At 43.3% G+C, this 21,804-nt stretch overlaps 1 protein-coding gene across 1 annotated transcript in view; it reads left to right on the top strand.

The window, feature by feature from the left end:
* Positions 1 to 21,804, top strand: part of DNAAF8 (dynein axonemal assembly factor 8) — a 96,289-nt gene that overhangs the window by 1,611 nt on the left and 72,874 nt on the right. Inside the window, 8 exon segments of the mRNA XM_082199257.1 lie at positions 196 to 312; positions 1,153 to 1,650; positions 6,733 to 6,835; positions 8,874 to 9,015; positions 9,448 to 9,594; positions 14,012 to 14,116; positions 16,318 to 16,653; positions 18,237 to 18,381. Of these exon segments, the coding sequence (XP_082055383.1) occupies positions 196 to 312; positions 1,153 to 1,650; positions 6,733 to 6,835; positions 8,874 to 9,015; positions 9,448 to 9,594; positions 14,012 to 14,116; positions 16,318 to 16,653; positions 18,237 to 18,381 (1,593 nt within the window).

The raw sequence follows: 21,804 nt of genomic DNA, 5'->3' as shown, positions 1-21,804 counted from the left end.
GTTTCATATTTTCAGTCACATAAAATTTGACATTATTTACTTCCAGGAAAGTGTACTTGAAGTTCACAACTTTATGTACTGCAGCTAGTGTGAGATGCCCAGCAGTGAGTGTAGTTGAGTATCCACACTTACTTCCTTTCCCAGCTTTTCTGCCTTGGAATGAATGTCACCCAGTTTCTTTTCTCTGTTTGATAGTCTGATTGCAATGAAGATGATGGGGAGCTTTTCATCTTCCAGCGTGATCAATCCAACCTGGTTCCTGACTTCTCGGAGGAACTAGATGACCTTCCTCCAGAAGAAGCACATTTGCAGGTCATTGGTCCTACCTAACATCACTGAGTTCCAGTAGGGTAATGCCTGTATTAAGACCAACAATATTTATTTGTTTATTTCATTTATGAATTACTCCCCATGAGACATCCTGAAATGATTTATGGTATAGCACATATATAAAACAGTTGCAAGTATAGTTACAAGTATTGCATAAATAAAAACTTAAAAAACAAAACAAAATACATATAAATATGAAAACAACAGCAGCACATACATAAAATCAATTCAAATCCAAAAGAGACACCTTCTGGGATAAAGAAGGCATAAAGGCACCAGTCACAAAGCTCTTATATAATGACCAGCATGAAAGGAAGCTGAGAGGTGGAGCTGCTCTCTCAGCAAAGCTGATGAGGTGGACCCTTCTTCGCATCACTTCCTCTGCTGTAGCCATCTGAAATGGCAGCTAAAAATGACTGTGTGTCTGTGTGTGTGTACAGGAAGCTGGTCTCTCAGCAGTCCCCACCACAATGACAAACAGGACCATAGAAAGCTACCTTATACAGAGACAGATCATTGGTTTATCTAACTGACTATTACCAGTAGGGAAGAGTTGCCCAATATTTCTCTCCTAGCCTTAGTTGGAGATGCTGGGGATTGAGGCTGGACCTTCTGCGTGCAAGACAGATGCTCCTACCACTGAGCTACATTTTTCTGGTTTTTAATGGTTATCATTGGCGGGACCCAACAAGTAATTCTCACAAGCTTCTCATGTTTGAATTCACAAGTTGCTCATTCGGTCTTTATAATTTTGAATACCTGTTCTTCACATATTTAGTATTGTTTACCAAGATGTAACTGGTAACTTTCTTGCACTTTTAGAAAACATTTGAGTTTATGAGACATCCAAGAGAGACCTGGAATGAAGATGAAGATTCCACTTTCCAGAAAGACAAGAGTCCTAGGGGACATGTGTTACTAGACAGGGACGGATTTGGTCTTGTGACTGAAGAAAAGTCAAACCAAGAGGCCATTGCTCCTTCAGTGTCCTCTATAAATGAGAATAAACCTGGAGAGGGAATCTCAGGGGCCACCAGAGACCAAGAACGAGATATCAGGGAAAATAAGAGGAGTCTGAGCTCTGCACCTGATACGTTACCATCTGTGGAAGTGTCACATTTTTTGATGCTAAACAGTGAAAAAGAACGAAGGAAACTAATAGAAACTAAAATTCTCTCCAAGGCGCCATTGGGACCCCCTTCTGGAGAACTAGGTCATCCCCAACCAAAAAACAATAACAACAATTTAGAAATTGCGGAACAGGAGCCAGGAGCTATTTCAGCTGAACACCCCCGAGAGCTGATGCTGTTTGCCTTCAAGGTACACATAATAATATGGGTCTCTATTCTTCTTCAGAACAGCCTCTCTGTATTCTCTTTTCTTTGTTGTCTGTGGAAGTTGAAGGTCTAAGCATGCAGAATATTATCTGATCTTGTTAGGCTGAATGTTAATTTTACTGGTAGATAAAGGGTAGGAATTTGCATTTGTTTTTAAGAGAGCTCAAGGTGGTATGAGAGACTCATTGTTGTGAGCACACTCATCACATTATTGTTTTTCTATTAAAGGGGTCCTTCAAGTCTTTCTAGTGTGTCTATTGGGAAAGAAAAAAATGCTCAGTACAGGTGACAGTGACTGCCATGTTGGCTGTTTGGCTAAGGATGTCAGAGAATCCCAATGGAACCAGGCATGTGGGAGTGGAAATTGTCACTGTTTTGTTTGCTTATTTGTCCCATGTACAGAAATCAATATTATCCACTGCTGTTGTTTTCCAGTCTGCAAATGATATTTAATTGATATCTCCCCACAACCATCACCATTTGCACTGTGTCTGCTTTGTATTGAAATGAATGGTGTGGAATAATGTAATTAATTATTACATAATGTAATTAATTATTAATAATGTAATTAATTATGTCCAATTGCACTACAATGGAGAGCAAGCCAAACAACATAGTTTTCATTCGAAGCAGAAATGTAGCAGAACGGTAACAGTGTTGCATGCGATGAACACGGGTCAGAATGGAAATCAATGCCTTCTCACAATCCTAGCTGTGGCTTAACCAAAGTCCATCAGCTCTGGCCAACTGACAAGGCCAGTACCAAGAGTAGAGATGCACAGCTCAGTCTATTGGTCAATTTCAGATGTGCTCATTCATAAATCCATTCCATCCTATTTATGTATTAATCTGTGATCATTAATTTTTTAATCCACATGGATCTTTTTAAATTTAAGTACATATTTCAATACATGTTTTATGGCAAAATTGTATTTAAATATGTATTGCATCTTAATGTTTGCATTTGTAAATGCATTTTATCCTGAGATGAACATTTAAACACATTTTGGTGGTTCTGAGGAGAGCAAAATCTGGAGATCTGTGAAATCTGAATGGTAATTAGGTTCTGATACGCTCATTACTTTGAGAGTTGCAAGGGAGGTCTGCAAATGGAATTAAATTCCTCAAGCATCCCTAACCAAGAGCAGACACTAAAGTAAGGTAGCCTGATTACGATGCTGGTGTTACCAACTGCAAATCTGATGTGACAGTGTCAGAAGGAAACATTAGAGGAGATAATTTATTTTAGTCCCCTAAAACGAAAGCAACTAATAAAATTATGTCACAGAGACAATCGCCTAGCCCTGCTATGCGAGTCTGGCAACAAGCTACTTCTCTTGTGTAAAATGGGTTATTCGTGAAGAGAGTGCAAAGTTAGTCTGCTTCTTGAATCACCTCAGCTACCTGCAGGGGGACGGGGAATGACCTATCCCTGGCCCAAAGGTGCTGTGTTAGCCACCTGTAGGCTACTTACTATGAGGTTTTTGTGGTGTTCTTTTTCTTGTAAAACCCAACCTAGGAAGGTCATAGTTTTGGAATTGCTGCATTATACATGCCTTACGCAGGGGCTCTGTGCTTAAGGTTTTCATCATCCCCTCCCCCTCAAGAGAGTCTAATTTCTCTCATAAGACTTCCTCTTGAGATTTTATACACTGAAGAAATAAATCTTAAGCAATTTATTCTGATTTTTTTTTCAAAAAACCATTGCGCGTATTTTATGCCACCCGTGAAAGCGGCAAGATTTCTGCCACCGCTGGAAGTCTGATTTAGCCACCTTCTTGGATTGCTTCATTCATTGACAAGGAGTGCCATTATCAAATCCTTCCCTGCCAATAAAGCCCCAACCCTGTGCCAGTAAAAGAAAACCCAACCACATTAGGGATAAAGGATCTAGCCCTACCTGCTCCTTGTTATACTAGTTTTCCAGATAGTGGTGCGTCCATCCTGTTACCTCAGGAGTCCCCCCACTTCGTGCCACTGTATTCGTAGCTATTGCCTTGGAAAGGGGAACCGGTGGTCCTCCAGAGGTTGATGGACTCAGGCACTCATCATTCCCAGCCAGCATATCCCATGGGAGCTGGAATTCAATAGCATCTGAAAGGCCACTGATGCCCCCATCTCTGCTCTAGGCCTAGCAAATCCATGGCTGAAGTGAGATTTGAACTGGGGAGCGTCCGTCTCAGAGCTTATAAACTTAGCCACTGTACTGATGTATTCCAGCATTTAACAGTGTTCCCCAACCTAGTTTCCTCCATATGTTTTGGACCACATCTCCCATCATCTCTGCCTGTTGGGCATTCTGTCAGGAGCAGCTGGAAGAACACCAGATTGGGGAAGGCTGCCATATGCAATAACTGTGTAATTGGATTTCACAGTTGGGGAACCTTAGGCCAAGGGGCCAAATGCAGCCCCTCAGGCCACACCCCTCTGAGCCATGCTCCTTACCAATTCTGCTTCATACTGGACTTTGATAATGACACTGGCTTGTCTGGATGGAGGATCAAGAGGGTTGTGTGACTGTGTTTAGAAACTAGTCTACTGTACAGAGGTAAAGCTTACATCCATTGTTCTCCCCACTTTTGCCTCTGACCCTTCACCATTGGCATGTGGCCCCTAGATGGTTGCCCAGGAGAGAATGTGGCCCTTGGGCTGAAAAGATTTTGCCCACCCTTACTTCTGAGTAAACATACAGGATTGCACTAGCTGTATTTGTTCATCTCCTCTGACAAAGTTCTGGGATCCAATGCAGTTTCTGTTGTCCTACTTTCTCCATCTCCTACTCTCCCCCAGGAGAGACACTGCTTGTTTCAGCCAGTAAATCTTTCTCGTCTTTGCCAAACCACGGTTAGTTAGCTCCAGTCTTACATTACAAATTAAATCGAAGGATCTGGCGACTGCCAAAAGCAAAATCTGCCCTGTTAGAGAAGCGCTAATCAGAGCTCCTTCACTCCTTTGAGGTTTATCATCCAGGAAACAGTGAAGAGAGCTCTTTTGAGATGGCATGACAGACAAAGGGGATTATTACAATGGAAACTGCATTAGCTTTCAGCACTGAGACTGTTTGGATCAGAATGAAAGGATTGAATTTACATGTTTGTTGTAACTGTGATGCTAGTGAGTTGTAATTGGCAGTCTTGTGTCGTCTTCAGAATGATATAGCAAATGCTATTATGGTCTGCCCTGAAACTGTCAGATTATAACAGAGATCCACAGCTCTAGTGTGGGGAAAAATAACAGCAACAACATCACACTCATAAGAGTTCATATTATGAAAAACATGCTGTTCCTATTACCTTTTTCCACATGTGATTTGAGAACAAATATACAGAAACATAGCTGACGCCCCGCTGAGCAGCCTGGCAACCTAGTTCAGATGAAGAGAGCTTTATCTTTTCCGCAGGACAATCAGAAAGTGCCTTTTTCTTCTGCTTTAAAAGTTACAATACAAAAATGCAATTGAATCACAGCCATAACACTGCTCATTGCTTTAGAGAAGAGCTGAAACCATGTTTAGATTCCGGCTTCAGATTGTCTATTACGAAAGAGCAATGATTAACTCTCAGCTGCCATAAATGGCACTTTCAATTTAACAGTTGTCTGCAGTTAAGCCTGGCAGGGGAATCAGCCATCTAAAGGGAGCAGGTAGGCAGGTTTCAGATCCTGGGTTATCTGGGAACCTGGGTTACTTAGTCCTAAGTACAATTAACACCACTACCAATGTAACAATTAAATGCAGTTGAATCCTCTAGGGACAATTTGTCCTCCAAAGTAGGGGATGGGAGAAAGAGTGTGTAGTCCATCAGTCCATTCCCTCTTTGCTTAACTATGATTCAACAATTGGCAGTGCTGTTGTCGGTAGGGATAGGGGAGAAATTCAGTTTGTGTTCAGAGGTGAACTTGTGAAATTCGTGTTGGTTCAAGGAAAGAATTACACATAGAAAGGAGAATTCCTGGATGTCAAGACAGTGGCAGAGCTTCAGGCTCTGGCACCAGGGGCGGAGAGCAGGTGGGGGCAGGGCTGGCAGGCATCCCGGGGGTGTGATGCGCTGCCCGCAGGGGCGTGGCATGCGTTCTGGGGGCGTGTGCACTGCCCACAGGGGTGTGGTGCGCTGGGGCACCCAGTGCGGGCGGGGGGGGCAGCCGCGATGGAACCTCACCGGGATCACGCTGATGTGGGTGGTGCACTCCCCCTGCCCCCCTCTTCCTCTGTTAGTGTGCCAAGATCCAAGTTTGGGGCCAGTACTCTTTGGTGAAGGAACCCCAGCAGAGATTTTAAACCTGCAACAAATTCAGGCTTGGAAATGTAGGCTATTAGACCTTATAATATGCCCTTCCAAGTGATTTGCAAAATAGTGCCCTCTTCTCCCAGCATAGGGAAACTTACCACACCTTTAGTAAGTTAAAAATTATTTATTCAGAAGGAATGCTTTTCCATAGAGCATTCAGAAAAAGTTATACAAGTGGTAAAACGTAGCTTAGTTATAGAGTGGTGAAAGTTTCTAAATGAGTGGTATAGGAACTCAAGAGTGGTTTGTGAGAGCCATGCAGTCTGAGCTGGAGCAACCTGGAGCATTTATACACCAAGTAGCCTGGGGGAGAACAATAGGTCTGAATACCTAGTTCCTCCCAGAGTGAGGGGAAGTGAACATAGCTAAGCCTGGCAGAACAACATACTCTATGGTTTTAAGCCCTTCATGTGTTAATTAGACCTAATCATGTTAGTTACAGACGGCTGATTATCTCACAATTCACACCCTCCCAAATAATACACAAATGGAACCACAGCCATCCTTTGAAATAATAACTTTTCCAAATTTTGCAGTGCAATTCTCCAGCCAATCAAAGTGTATAAAAATGAATATACTGGTATAAAGTGTACATTGAACTGCATCACTGAAAATAACAAAAATGTATTATATTAAGGGAAATTGCTTGCAAATATGTGTGTATACATGAGAATTGCACGCAAGAATGTATTATTAGAAGAAATTAGGATAAAGATAACAGCCTTTTAAACTTTAACTTTACAGTGGCCCTATTCAACTGCAAACTGTTCTCCTTTCAGGACATTGAGAAGTGGAATCTAGACAAGGTACTACAGGACCTGGAGAAGCAAAGTGGCGATAGAAATTGTACAGTGGAAGCTGCTTTTTCTTCAGTGAACCATGGTGAATGTGCATCCATGAGAGCTGAAGTCAGATTGCAAAATTGAGTTCAAAAGTCATGCCAGATTTGAGTCCTATCCTCTCCAGTTTCCTGGCCTGTGGGCCAGATCCTTATTTCTCCACTCTGCCAGACTAAATCTGTAGATGGGCAGTGGGAATGTGCCTTGTTCCAGCAAAGGAACAATCAGGAGGTCACTTTAAGCTCCTGATTGTTCCTTTGAAGCCTTGCCCTTAGCTGACCCACAGTTGGGCATGGTTACCCCCAAGATGGCTTGCCGGGCCAAGTTTGGTCAGCAGGCTAGAGGCTTTTTACCCCGTTGTGCAGGTTTACTCAGAAACAAGTCCCATTGTTTTAATGAAATTACTTCCAGGGAAGTATACCAGGGATTGCAGCCTGTCTACAGCAGGGCTAGAGAACCTCTGTTCTGTCCATGGCCACGTTCCCTGGTAGTGTAATTTCCACCAGTGATGGGTAGAGTCACCATTTTGCATGTGCGCTCTCTCTCTCTCTGACATGCCCTTTCTTTCCTCCATCTCTTCCTCCTTGTCCAATGGGCTGCTGAGGAAGGGTCAGATTTTGCTAGAGATCTGACTGGATCAATTTTATAGGGCTTTTGAAGCACGACAAATTTCTCTTATTTTGAATGGTTATGCTCTGGGAAGAACTTAATTTGGTACAGCTCATTATTGGAAAGTTGTTCATTGCACCTGCATTTGGGCACCTCTTAAGATACTATAGTCAGATTTGGCATGGTGATTCCCAAGATCAAGGAGCAGGTGTTTTTTTTCTATGTTTGGATACAGTTGGAAGCCAATTGGAATCAAGATGGCAGATGGAACCTTTCAAAACCACATTGATGTTTTGGTTTCTTAGAATTCTCCATCAACGCTAAGAAAGTTATGGGAGTCCAAAGGGCAGGAGCAGGGGGACAAAATCCTAAAAGACAGATTGTAGTGAAGTGAGGAGCAGGCAAGGATGCAAAAGAACTGGGTCTGAGGAAGAATAGCCTGACAGAGAGCAGTGGAGTGGTGTTGGCTACCTGGCTTGACAGCATCATATTGAAGATTGGGGTTTGACCTGTCTAATAATAATAATAATAATAATAATAATAATAATAATAATAATTTGTTATTGCTACCCCACCCATCTGGATGGGTTTCCCCAGCCACTCTGGGTGGCTTCCAACAAAAGATTAAAAATACCTTAAAACATCAGTCATTGAAAACTTCCCTAAACAGGAAGCCTTCAGATGTCTTTTAAATGTCATATAGTTGTTTATTTCTTTGACATCTGATGGGAGGGTGTTCCACAGGGTGGGCACCACTACCGAAAAGGCCCTCTGCCTGGTTCCTTGTAACTTCGCATCTCACAGTGAGGGAACCCCTAGAAGGCCCTCACCGCTGGACCTTAGTGTCTGGGTTGAACGATGGGGGTAGAGATGCACCTTCAGGTATACTTGTATACCTTCAGGACCTTGTACAGCTCCTAGAAAATCTGGGAAGCAGGCACGTGCCCCAGAGGGCTTGGAGCGCCCTGAAAAACCTCAGAAAAAGTGGCCCACCAACTGACAAAGGCCGCTCCCTCTGCCTCCAAAATGCCCCAGGCCATAGGAGCTACCATCTGTCAGACTGTAGCTTTCCCTTCATCCCCAAAGCCCCTCCAACTTGAGTAATGGATTTATACTGCTTCTGCACACTTGTATCTCCCCCATCTACATCTTGCATTGCTCTTTACAGCCTTTTGCATTCAGCCAGACTTGAGGTTCTGCCAGAGAACCAACTGATTGCAATAGATTCCAGTCTCCCTGTGCTTTGCCCCCCCCCCCCCGCCCCGCAGCCAGGCTTCCGTGTGCACCTCTCTTGGTGGTCTGGCACTTCACTTTTGGGAAGCCTGATTTAATTTCTAGTTTTCTTGAATAACGACATCGCTCACTTTACCATCCCTCCCATTTGTGTCCTTTGGGGAAATCATAACAATGCTAACATTGAAATTCTTTCCGGCAGCTGGACTGAGTGTTTCTCTTCTTTATTTCACCTTCAGAAGCTGTCAGGGCTCAGTCACAAACAAGGCTCATGGGAAAGCTAGAAGAGCTATGCCTCAAGCAGTCAAGGGCATTTTTCTCACACCGCAGGAGGTGCCTTGCCAAGTTTCCCAACTTCAGTGAGTGCCAGGGAGACGGGAGGTAGGTCCTCAAGCCTTTCAGAATTCATTTTTGTACACACCTGGCATCAATGCTTATGATAAAGACTTCCAACAAAAGAAAGGGTAGTTTCCATGACTGGGCCAAGGGTGTAAGGCTGGTTTAATTGTCATAGCATCTCCTGCCCCCAATAAGATCTCTTAAAATTAAGCATTTTCTTCTTCTTAGCTCTTCAAAGTACTGCAGTTCCTGGCACCCCTTGTGTAGGAGCAATGTCAACTAAACCATTTTGAAATTTTTTGTAGCATAGACATGCCTGTCATGGACAAAATGCAATAAGAGATGCTTTTTTCTAGAAAATTATACAACAGACTTCTTGTTACGTTTAGAAATTCTTTTAACAAAATTTATTTTGTGCCTTACTTTGTGATGGTGACACAATAATCCACTGACACAATGATTTGTATTCCCAAGAGATGTACCCATCCTGGCATCATGGACGAACGGCCAAAACCTTCCTCCAATTGAACTGCAACGTTTTCCAGAGCCGCCAACGGTATATATTGATCTAAGGGACACAACACCTCAGAGGTCTGAGTCGTTGGCTGATGAGCAGCAAAGGTAATTGCCAGCATGTTAACATCTGTGGGATCAGAGACAGTGAAGAAGCAAACACCACCCTTGTACCCTTTAAGATGTGAGAACTAACATCATCATATGGGATGTTTTAATCCATCCTGGGGCTTAGCAACAACTGAAGGCGGAGGAGCTGCAGTAGCCGCCTCATGAGACTAGTACTGTATTCCAGGAGCACGTAGCTCAATGGCAGGACACAAGCTTAGGAGGTTGAACTGGTGTGGAGAACCTCTGGCTCACAGATTTTGCTAAACTACAGCTCTATCATCCTGGCTCTTGACCATGCTTGCTGGCACTGAATGGAGCAGTAGTTCAGCAATATCTGGAGGGCCAGAGGTTCCCCCATGCCTGCTGAAGAAGGTCTCAACTGCAATGGAATTGCTATTGAAAAGGATGAGGTAGAGATGATGGGAAAGACACATTCCTGAGTCCTCTGTGGCATCTGGAGTAGATAGGGATGGACAAATCTCAGTTTTTGTTTCTCTCTGCTTTTCCTTTTCCCAGTCTTACATTTAGTTCTCCATGTTTCCGCATTGGTTTGTGATTGATTGATTTCTTTAAAAGTCCTCATGAAAACTCACCAGCATTTTAATGCAAATTATGTCCTAGTACACACGTGTTTGTATGCAATTTTGCCTAAAAAGCACATATTTGTAGAGCAATTTTCTCTAATATAAGGCATTTTTGTATGGTTTTTTCCCCTCACTGATGTGTGCATCTTTGTGCTTTATGCCTTTTTGTGCGCACTGCTTGGCTGGAGAACAGCACTGTGAAATTTTGAAAAGTTTGAATTTTGAAGGATGGTTGCATTTTGGTTTGCATGATGTTTTACAGAGTGCAAATTAGGTAGGTTCACATTTGAATGTGAACCAAATCAAATCTCTCCTATTGTTCCTCCGTTGGCCTGACTTGGCACAAGGCAGCTTCTTAGGTCCTTTTCCAGCTTGGCAGGGCCTCTTTTCCTTCTCATTAGACACATGTCCGATGGAGCCAGACCTTTGATTTCCAGCGGAAGAATTGTGTGGGAAATACCAGGACTGTCAGCAGTAATCAGTATAAATGGTAGGTTAATGAATTAGAGCTATTGTTGGTCAGCTAGCAGGGGCTCATTTTGATCAGTGGGGCTGCAAGTCAAGGGGATATTGAGTTGGTTCTGGCATTTTGTTGGAATGAAAGAGAGAGAGAGATAGAGTAAAGATGGCCTTTTCTTCTGGGGATGAGGAGTAGCTTGTGCATGTTATTGTACACTTTCTTCAGTTTTGCAGAAAGCTACCTATATTGTGAGAGTCTGACACCATGAAAATGCATTTAAACTGAACTGACTTTATCAAGCAACATCGTTATTTTAACTGGTTGGCAGTCCCGGAAAACACCATTCACAAATCTGGGCTGGGGGCTGGGCTTCTCTCAACTCTTTGAGGGAAATGGGGATCTCTTAACAACTCACAGCACCCTGAAAAAACTACAGTTCCCACATTTTTGGGGGGGGAGGGAGCCATAACTGTTTATAGTAGTATTATAGTGTGTTAAATGTATGGTGCAGGTAAGGTTGGTTGTGCTGAGACCATGCACACTTAATTGGGGATTTCCGTAGTCTGAGGACTTCCATATAAAAAGGCCCTGTGTCTTGTGCCTGCCAAGTGAATCATCCTTACAAGTAGCCATACAAGTCCAGGTTCTGAAGTAAGTCCTGAGCACTTGTAGCACATCTCCTTTGCATGCAGAAGGTCTCAGGTTCAACACCCAGTGTCTACGGCAGGTGTGGGAGACCCCCCCCACAATGTTGCTGAACTAACTGCAACTCCCATCAGCCCCAGCAAGCATGGCCAATGGACAGGGATGATGGGAGTTGTAGTTCCACTACATCTGATCTTCAGGTAGGGTTGGGAAAGACTCCTGCCTAAAACTCTAGGAAGCTGCTGCCAGTCATTGTAGACAGTACTGACCAAGATGGACCAGTCATCTGTGACTTGGTATATGGCAGCTTGCTGTAAATATATTCTCCCTTTCTGTGAGAGGCCCATGTCATATAAAGGCTATGTTTTGCTCATAAAGTTGTATCCACCATAACTCAAGCTTAACTGAGAAATGGTGGATATTTTTCCCCCTTTAGACAGCCAGTTTTGTTGAATCATCTTGTGCCAGGGCTGGGGAATCTATGGCTCTCTATGTTGTTGGACTCCAGCTCTCAGCATTCCCTGGTAATTGGCCCTGCTTAGTGGGTTTGATGGGAGTTCGTACCCATCAACATCTGGAAGGCCACAGCTTCCCCATCCCTGTCTTATGTCCACACCCTGCAGTTCTGTTGATCTTTGTATTTAATATGGCAATATGAATTCAATTCAAATTCCCCTGTCACACTCTATCTCATGACCAAGGCTGAATTTAAGAAAACGCAACTGGGAAACCAGTTTTTATTGTCTCTGAAATAGCAGGATTGGTTCTTAAATGCACTAGTGCTAGATGATGCCTCTCTGTGAATTCTGGGAACTCAGTACTGAACCATTCTGACAGAGGATCTCAGGGGAGCTGCTGATTTGTTTTCTCCTTGAGATTGAAGGATTCTCAGCACCAGAATAGTAAAGGGAGATATAAAAGGCCCAAGGGCAATATTAATCAAGAGTTAGGAGGAGGTTACTGTAGACCATGGGCAAAGGGGCTTAATTACGTTGCCTGTTATCATAAGCCATAAATATAAAGTAGTCATTCAATTGCCTGTAATATTCTGTGGGTAAAAATAAAATAAAATTGCAATGCAGCTCTTCTAACTATTAAAAAACTGAGTTCTGAGCATGAAAGGGCACACAATATTCCTTTGTAGTTCCGACTACATCAGATTGTGCGGAAAAACCCTTTTAGAGGTATGCGGAAGCAATGCTGTTCACTTCATTATGTGTGCTGTTTTCAGAAGTGAGTTTTAAGTACATCAAGTCCAAAAGTGGCCCTTCAGACTTCTCTGTCCAGCCCTCAGGACACATTCCAGGCCACAACTCCTTGCCCCCAGGCCACTTCTGAAACTGGACGTACTCCACCCTTCCTCAAGTGCTTCTGCCTTCCTGGAATGTGTCCTTGAGCTGCAGTACTGCTTCTTGCATATCTAGATGGATGATCAAGAGGTGTGTGTGTGTGTGTGTGTGTGTGTGTAGGGGTAAAAGAAACCCATGGCATTTGTGTGGCTGGAATGCAACTGTCACGGGAATTGGGGTTGCTTGTGTGTAAACCTCTAGCTGTTCCAAACTGCTTAGGGGCGGTTGTGTCTTTCCCTGACTGAGCAGCCTGGGTGCTGCTGCTGCTCAGTCACTCGACGAATCCGTGAGTGGGCGTCTCCTAAATTTCCTCCAGCATAAAAGCTCCTTGACGGACAACCTCCGCCTCGCCTCTCTGCGCGTAACCCTTCTGCGCAGAGTGGGCGTGCCCAGTGGTGCCCCTCCACTCTCTTCACTGCCAGAGTCTCGGAGCCTATCCTCCGAGATGTGTTCTCCCTCTTCCTTCTTCCTGGTGTCACCTGGACATTCTTCCCCAGATGACGTTCTCTCTCTACCCTTACTCGTCCCCTCTTCTGCAGAATCGGGAAGCACCGCCTCTCCCCTCTGCTCCGATGTCAGTTCCCTGACAGCAACCTTCCACATAAAGGCAAGGGTTACAAGATTGTTGTTCTCCTCACTTTTGCCTCTGCCTTAATCCATCATTGACATGTGGCCCCCCAGGAGTTTGCCCACAAGGGAATGTGGCCCTCAGACTAAAGAAAGCTTCTCCACCAGTGACCAGTGGCCTATGCTAAATAGCAAAACAACAACAAACCTATGGTTACGTGAAACATACTCAGTAAACACACAAGACGTAACCGGCTGTACTTTTGAATAAATAAGGTATACTATTCATTGTATCAAATTGTAGATTTCCACAGAAGTCTCATAAAGTTCAAGAAAAAAACAAGACCCAGTGGATCAGTTCATTTTCTAGTTAGTTCATGCATAAGGTGCATACATGTATAAGTGTCTATTCCACCTGTCTGTTCATAGAGTCCAATAATCCACATGAAGGGTGGTTACTGTTCCACAGAATCCTTTCGCAGAGTCTAAGACAAGGATTTCCGGAATATTTGCCTTCTTTCACCATCCTAGGCTTCATCAGTAGAACAGGCATATGTAATATTACAGGATAGTGGATCTTATAGCATAGTAGTGGTTGCCTTCCCCTGTCTTCCCACTGAGCAACCCCCCTCCCCCATGTCTCCCGGATATCTGCTGCAGAAACACCTCTTCAGTTCCCAGTTTGCATTGAACTTGTTACCAACAATATCTGGTGGCATGAACGCTCTGATCCAGTCTTTGGGTATTGTGATAGAGAACGGGAGCAATCAGTAATGAAGCATTAATGGGATTTCTCGTTCACTTTGTAGCTCGAGCGGCAGCTCCACAGATGAGGAGGAGGAGGAGGAGGAAGTGGAAGTGACAGACCGAGAGAAAGTGGAAGAGGGGATGAAAGAGTTTCCCCAGCCATCACGGTACAGAATAAAGACATCCCACATTTCCATGAACTGCTAACGTGACAAGAATTAGATGCCTTTCCAGAGCCAGGCCTCTTCTGCAGTCACAAGGAAGACCAACTGACACAGAGCTTTACAGGCACTGCTAAATTGGCTTTTAAAAACTGAACAATAAGGGCCTTTTCACAGATTATCTGGCACCAAACTCAGGTTTGCCAACTGCATTGCAGCTGATTTGGGCTCTTTTGTGAGTGTTCCTCTATGAAACAGGTTTCCTATCCTGCCCTTCCTCCTGAAGGAGCCCAGGGTGGCAAACACATCAATAATGGAAAATATTTTTAAAAGCATTCTGAAAATGGTGGAAAACATTCTCTCAAGCAGTGATCTCAGGGTTGCCAGGAACAGTGTGTTTTGGAGGAGTGCCTTGAGTGAACTGTGTCGTTTAGCCATCAGAGCCCTGGGTAAATAGGAGTGTTTTTAAATTCCTCCTTGAAGTCACTAATGAGGGAGACAGATGAGCTTCACTAGGGAAGGCATTCCACAAATGAGGAACTGCCAGAGGTCAACAGCAACTGGGCAGAGTGTCTTAAGGTATGCTCCTAAAAGTGTTGCTGGCACCGAGAAGCTCATGAATCTGAATTCTGTGCGTTCTCTCTCTCTCACAAGATCATAGCAGACGCACAGCCCTTCAGCTGTATTACAGTGGGATTGCTTCCTTTCATAATGAACTTGTGTGATCACGGCTGAGAGAAATAGAGCCAAAACATACAAAACTGCCCTACGATGACTGAGCATGCTCAGTAGCTACAGAATGTGGGCATCTCTTGGAAAAGAAGGCTGGGAATGAATGGAAGCAGAATATCTTCTTTCATCCCCTTACAGCTTATAATATCCTAGGGGAGGGCATGCTGGTCAGCTGGAAACTTGAACAGCAGCATTCCTGTTAGACGGTGAGGATAGACTGCAACATTTTGTTTCAGCTCCCAGGTCTTCATTACCCTGCTTGACATCTTGCACTGATTTGTGTAGTAGTAGTAGTAGTAGTAGTAGTAGTAATAATAATAATAATAATAATAATAATAATAATAATAATAATAATAATAATAATACTGTACGCCACTTACATACCCAAATGGCTTTTAAGTGGTTTGCAAGTATTATTATTATTATTATTATTATTATTATTATTATTATTATTTCAATGTCTATACCACCCTTTATCAAAAGAACCCAGGGAGGCGTACAGCATTAGGAACACATTTTATTCTTGCATTGCAGGGGGTTGAACTAGGCGGTGGTCCCTTCCAACTCTACAATTCTATGATTCTACAGTTCATAATGATCAAAACATTATGATCAAAACATAATACAAAGCATAATGATAGACAGATAAAATAATCATAACAGTCCCCTCACTTTTAACTGGCCATAGATTCTTTAATGGCCAAAGGTAAGGAGAAATGTTTTTGCCTGGCACCTAAAGGCATGCAATAATGGTGCCTTTCTGGGAAGAGCATTCCACAGAAAGGGAGCTACCGTAGAAAAGGCTCATTCTTGTGTTGCCACCCTCCGAACTCTCAGGGAGAGGGGACATAAAGAAGGACCTCGGAGGACAAGTGCAGGGTCCAGATCATTTTCTATGGGGAGAGGCAGTCCTTAAGCCATGGAAGGCTTTATAGGTCAACACCAGCACTTTGAATTGGGCCTGGAAACTAATTGCCAGCCAGTGCAGTGTTTGGTGTTACATGCTCAGAACATCTTGTTTTGGTGAGCAAGAAATCAATTTTAAAACCCAGACATAATTTAAATACAAAATAAAGCAATTCCACGAGAACATCAAAAACATCCAGAATGAATTTTTTTTTTTACAAAAGCCTGTTTAAAATCATGACAATTAAAGTAATCCAAAGAACAATTGGGTCAGGAAGTTCAAGTTTAGAAAGTTGCCCGAACAAGTGCATCTTCAAAAGCTGGTGGGATGCCAATAGGGAGAGTATTTCAACAGAGAAGGCATTCTATAATGCTCCTGCTACCAGTGCTAGAGCCCTCCTCTGTGTTTCCACAAGCTAATAATGACCAGGCTGGGTAACTGGGTTCAATTTGCTGATCTTAATGCCCTGACCAGGCAGTGAGGCAGAAAACGGTTCAAACCAACTCCCACGGAGTTAGGATCTTTTAGGTAAGGCTTGACTGAGCAGCTCTTTTGCTTTCATTCACAGCAAGGGTTGCACTGCGAAAAGCTTTCTGCTGCAGCAGCTCCGCTACTTTCGCAAGATATCTCAGTCTTCATCTGTTGCCCAGGACAAGGAAAAGTGCCAGAATCTCAAGAGCTCAGAAGAAAATGACCAGCTGGGAGTCAGGAGAAGACAGAGCCTAAAACTGAGGAGACCCACCTCCAGGGGGTCAGGGAATTCAGAATCTAGTGCAAGAAGCTTCCCCGCTCTGGATCTTAACAGTGTGGCAAGGAGCTCAAGAGAACTCAAGGAAGAAACCAAGAAAGGGTCAAACAGAGAGACACCTCAAGACTCTACAGACAAAGACACAGGATACCCAAGGTAGCATGGAATATTTTTTAGATATCAACTGTATTTACAATAAAAAAATTCCTTCCAGTAGCACCTTAAAGACTAACTAAGTTAGTTCTTGACTATGGCAGACCAACACGGCTACCTATCTGTAACTGGAACTGTATTTACAGTATATCTCGCCTTCCCTTCAAGGAAATTAGGTTGACCTACATGACTCCTTAATCCTCACAACGACCCTGTGAGGTAGATTAGCCTGAAAGAGAGTGAATGCCCAAGGTCACCCAGAAAGCTTCATGACTGAGTGGAGGTTTGAACCTGGGCCTTTACACCCTGGACTTGCTCCTTTTTTTATACAAATAAAAATTGTATAAACACAAAAACCATGTTGACATCATAACACAACTGACAAAACCCCCCAAAGTTAACCACTGTTTTGTCATACACTAAAAACCTTCAACAAAATAGCCTCACTTTTAGTAATGAAAAAGAATACAAAATTAAATATTGTTTTAATCCTTTAAAGGTTATTTACAATTATAAATTCAATCTGGCTTCAAAGCACTCCCAACAACCGCCCTGTGATCTTAGGATGGGTAGTATATAAATTTAATAAACAACAACAACGAATCTGGTTCATTTCCCCCCTGTGTCTTATTCCCCTAGTAGAGAATAAAGCTGATCAATTTTTCAGCAAAACGGTCATAATCCTGCCTGCCTTTTCTCAGTTCTGATGATATTGGTTTGTTTGACCATGCAAGCTGTGTCCCATGCTTTATTTAGCCAGTTGTCCAGTATGGGGATTCTGGGAATTCTTCCAATTATAAGCAATTTTCATACAAGCAGCACTTAGCAGATAAAGGACCATCTCTCTGTACTTTGGGCCTGATGCTTTAACAATCAAATAACACCAGCTCAGAACAGTAGATGATGGTTGTTTAGTCTAATGTGTAATAAGAAGTGTACCCTAGTCAGTGGCATATGGGACACAGGGATTGGGGGCAGCTAAGGAAAGCCTAGCTTGGGAAATAAGAAAAAGGAGATGGGTTGAATGAAAGTGAAATTAGGATTGTTTCTGTGTTCAATAAATCACGGTCAAAATCCAAAACATGATCCAGAGACTAGGAGGGCCCTTCAAGGAGCTTTTCAGCCTTGATTCCAAGAGATGCAGCCTGTTCTTCGAGGCCCTTGAGTGGTGGAGCATCTGGCTTGCCCTTTGAGGACACAGTGTATGCCACGAGATCAGGGCCAGGTATGACACTGGAAGAACGTAGGATGAGCCAGCTGGATTAGACCAAAGGCCCATGTAGTCCAACATTCTGGTTTTTCACAGTGGTCAGCTAGATGCCCATGGGAATCTCAAAAGCACAGGACCTGAGTTCAGCAGCTCTCTCTTCACTTGTGAGTCCCAGCAACTGACATTAAGTGGCATACGGCCTCTAACAGTGGAGGTAAAACATAGTCATCATGGCTAGTAGCCATTGATAGCTTTGTTTTCTATGAATTTGTTTCATCTTCTCTTGAAGCCAACCAAGTGGTTGTGGGAGGTGGCAAGGTCACCACGTAACTGGAATAAAAATGCAACATGATGTCCCTCTCCTTGCATTTTGTAGGACAGAAGAAAGCCAAAAAGAAAAGCAGGCAGAAGAGAAGCACAGGAAACAGAGGCTCAAGGAGCAGCTGGAAAACCTAAAACCTCAGCATTCCACCACTGGAAAGCAGCCCATGGCAGAACAGACCCCCACCTTATTCCATACGGTCAGTAGCACAGAATAGCCAGAGAGCAGCCTTCTTCTCAAAGGGATCTTCTGCTTCCTTCCAACCCTGGTTGTCTTCTGGCTGGAACCCTTCCAACCCTGGTTGTCTTCTGGCTCTCATAACTGAATGCTGCTCTGTACAACGAATTCCATGCTCATAATAAAATCAGTATGTCAGGGAACAGGGTTCTAAGCCTAAACTTCTTCACAGCATGGTCATTTTCCAGGTTTGTTTGTTTTCTGGAGAAGCATTTAGTTATGTGACACACATGCACACTACTATCAGAAGTTGTCCCCTGGTTTACCACTAGGCCTTCAGGACTACGGACAGCTCCCAAATGGTAACCAGTGCCTTCAATAAAGTACAAAGCTAAAATTGTGAGATCTCAATTGGCTGCTCAAATATTCTGCCCTGGGGCTCTCTATATCTTGGGTTGCATCCAATGTTAGTCCTACCGAGAGAAGACCCACTGAAATTAATGAGCAAGACTAACTTGGGTTCATTAATTTCAGTGGGCCTGTCCCCAGCAGTAACCTTACAATATCCCTTCCAGCTCTGAAGAGCAGGTTTCTGGAGCGGAATGAGACATCTTGGGCAGTTAGCAGAACAACTCATCAAATGGTTTAGGCTAGTAGTCTCCCATCTTTTCAAACTCAGGACCAACCTTTAACGTAAACACGCATTTAGGGATCCCTTTCCTATTTTTTTTAAACCAAATATTTGCATGGTGGTAATGCTGTTGTCATGATCCACCTTGGACCAGGCTGTGACTTACATAGTACAGGGTCTCTAGCCACTGGTTGAAGGCTATCCACTCACTGACTTCTAGATCTGCCATTCACTCCTCTTTGCCAGCCAGGGCTTCATCTGAATCTTGGAACATGCCATTGCTTTGGGTCAGCTTTCACCTTTAGGTCTCCGAGTTGTTCTTTAGACCAGGGTCATGTCAGCTGTAACCAAGTAGGAGCATTGCATGTTCAGGCTAAAAAGTGCCTGTTCTCTTGTTGACCCAAAGAGAGGAAAAGAATGAGCTGTTGAGTCTACAATCTCACACTCTCTGATATTTTACATTTGTCTTCATTCAGTTTCCCTTTCTCTGCAGTTCTGTCATTTATCAAGATCATTTCATATTCAACCGTATCCTACAGAGTCTTATTTTTTATTTTAGCAGCCCTCCACAGGTTTGTGTCATCTGCAAATCTGATCAGTAGACACGATTCTTCTGTATAAATCAATAATAAAAAGAGAACTCTTTCACTTACAGCTCACTTCACAATACACCGTTAGCACAGTGGCAGGTTCTGAAGAGCTCCACGCAGCTTGCAATCCATGCATGCCTCTTCTGTCTGACAGCTCCTTATTCTTCATAAACATCTGCTAATAAAACATTTAGAAAGGGAAGAGGCAGTGGCATCACTGGTCCACATGCAGCTGTCCTTTTCAAGACAGGTCTGACAGCCGTGCTTTCTGCGTCTCAGATTGGAATATTCTTCCCTTCCTCTTTTTGATTCATGCACAGATTGAAGAATTAAATTGTTTTGACATGTGAAACCAAAGCAGTTATAATTTGGCAGCTGTGTCCTTAGAAATTTGGAAAGGAGCATGACTAAGAGAAATATAAATAAATTTTGAGGCACCACATTTCCACAGTGCCCCTTTTTTCAAGTTGATTATCGGATGTGCTGTTTTTGGGCAGGCCTAACCAAACATTCACCTCGCCTCATCCGTGACTGGGTCTTCTGTTTCTGGCCCTTCCAATCCATCCTTATCTGCCTGATCTGGTTTCTGACAAACAGTCCATTCTCAGCCCCATTTTTTACCTTTTGCCTGCTGGCTAGTTCTCTGTCTACATAAAAAACCAACCACAGGGCTGTTTACATTAGTCCAAAGACTAAGTCTTAAGCGATGGAGCTGTGGTTCAATGGTAGAGCATCTGCTTTGCATACAGAAGGTCCTATGATACAGCAGGGAGATAATCCTGCCTAAAATCCTGGAGAGCCACTGCCAGTCAGTGCACACCGTACTAAGCTAGATAGACTAATGGTCTGGCTTAGTATAAGGCAGGTTCCTATGATTCCTGGGCTAAAGTGTTAAGGTGGCCATGTGGCTTTCTTTACAGATGACAATCCTCTTATTTTAAGGGCTGCCTAGTCCTCGTTTGATTTAAAGATAAAGAACCATCAGAAGGGACAGCAGGAAGGGCCTTGAAGTTGCCAGTCCCCAGGAAGACTGAGCAAGCACACTGGTGACATATATCGTGTTTCTGTTTAAATTATATTTCTGAATTTGAATGTGTACATATAAATTAACATATGCACAACTTATGCCAATCCTTGACCTCTTTGGTCCTCTTTTTTAGTGTGGAAATTGGTCACTCTGTACTGTGTTTGGCCCAGAGTTTTTCTCTCATTTTGGGAGGTTGGTGAGTAGGGATGGGTCAGAAGGATATGCCAAATAACATCGTTATTTCATAGTGGATGATGAAAAATATATTTGGGGGGCGGGGACAGTGGAGGCAGCCATTTATTTATTTATTTATTTACTTACTTACTTACTTACTTACTTACCAGCAATGCCCCTGCGAATTAAGCAAATGCCATTGGTGGTGATACAGTTGCAATCATTCCTGGTGATTTATCATTTCTTGAAGATTATTTATCAAAATCACCATGATTTTTGATGATTATTTATTGGAATCACCATGATTGGAAGGAGCATCATTGTGGGGTTTTTTTGAACCAATGAAATCCTGATGACACAACCATGGTACAACAATGCTCTTGGGGCTGATGCAGTGTAACGATGAAGCATCAGTGCCTATTGAGTCATTTCGTAGATATCTTTGTCACTGGGTTGCTCTTTGTGACTTTGCCACCTCTTCAAAGGGGTAGTGGAGCTTTATAGAGTGTTTTCAAAACAAAACTGGAACCCCCTACCACATTTTCTCAAAATGGTGATTACTTCCTCCCTTTTTTGAAATTAAATTATTTTTATTGTTATCTTCACCCACTTGAAAATGGATGGAAAATTTCCCTCGCCCTTTTGCAAGCGAAAAATGTTCCTGCAAGAGTCGAAGTGGAGAGGAATGTTTGGCCCAGCTGGCCTTTGGACTACTCCTTTTAGGAACACAGGAATCTGTCTTATACAGAGTCAGACCATTGGTCCATCTAGCTCAGTATTGTCTACACTGACTGGTAGCAGCTCTCCAGGGTTTCAGGAAGAGCACTATCCCAGCCATATCTGGAGATGTTGAGGATTGAACCTATCACCTACGGCATGCAAAGCTGATGCTCTGTTGTGTCAAGGCCAGAGCAGCGAATCATGCAGGAAGAGAGCAGGAAACCTCTACCCGGAGGAAGAGCTTTGTGCTCCCAAGGGAGGCTTAAATTATTTCCTTTATTTCTAAGGTTGCCTCGTGGTTCT

Source organism: Podarcis vaucheri, assembly GCF_965113315.1.
Source record: "Podarcis vaucheri genome assembly, chromosome: 14".
NCBI lineage: Eukaryota > Metazoa > Chordata > Lepidosauria > Squamata > Lacertidae > Podarcis > Podarcis vaucheri.
This window is presented reverse-complemented; position numbering and strand designations above follow the sequence as displayed.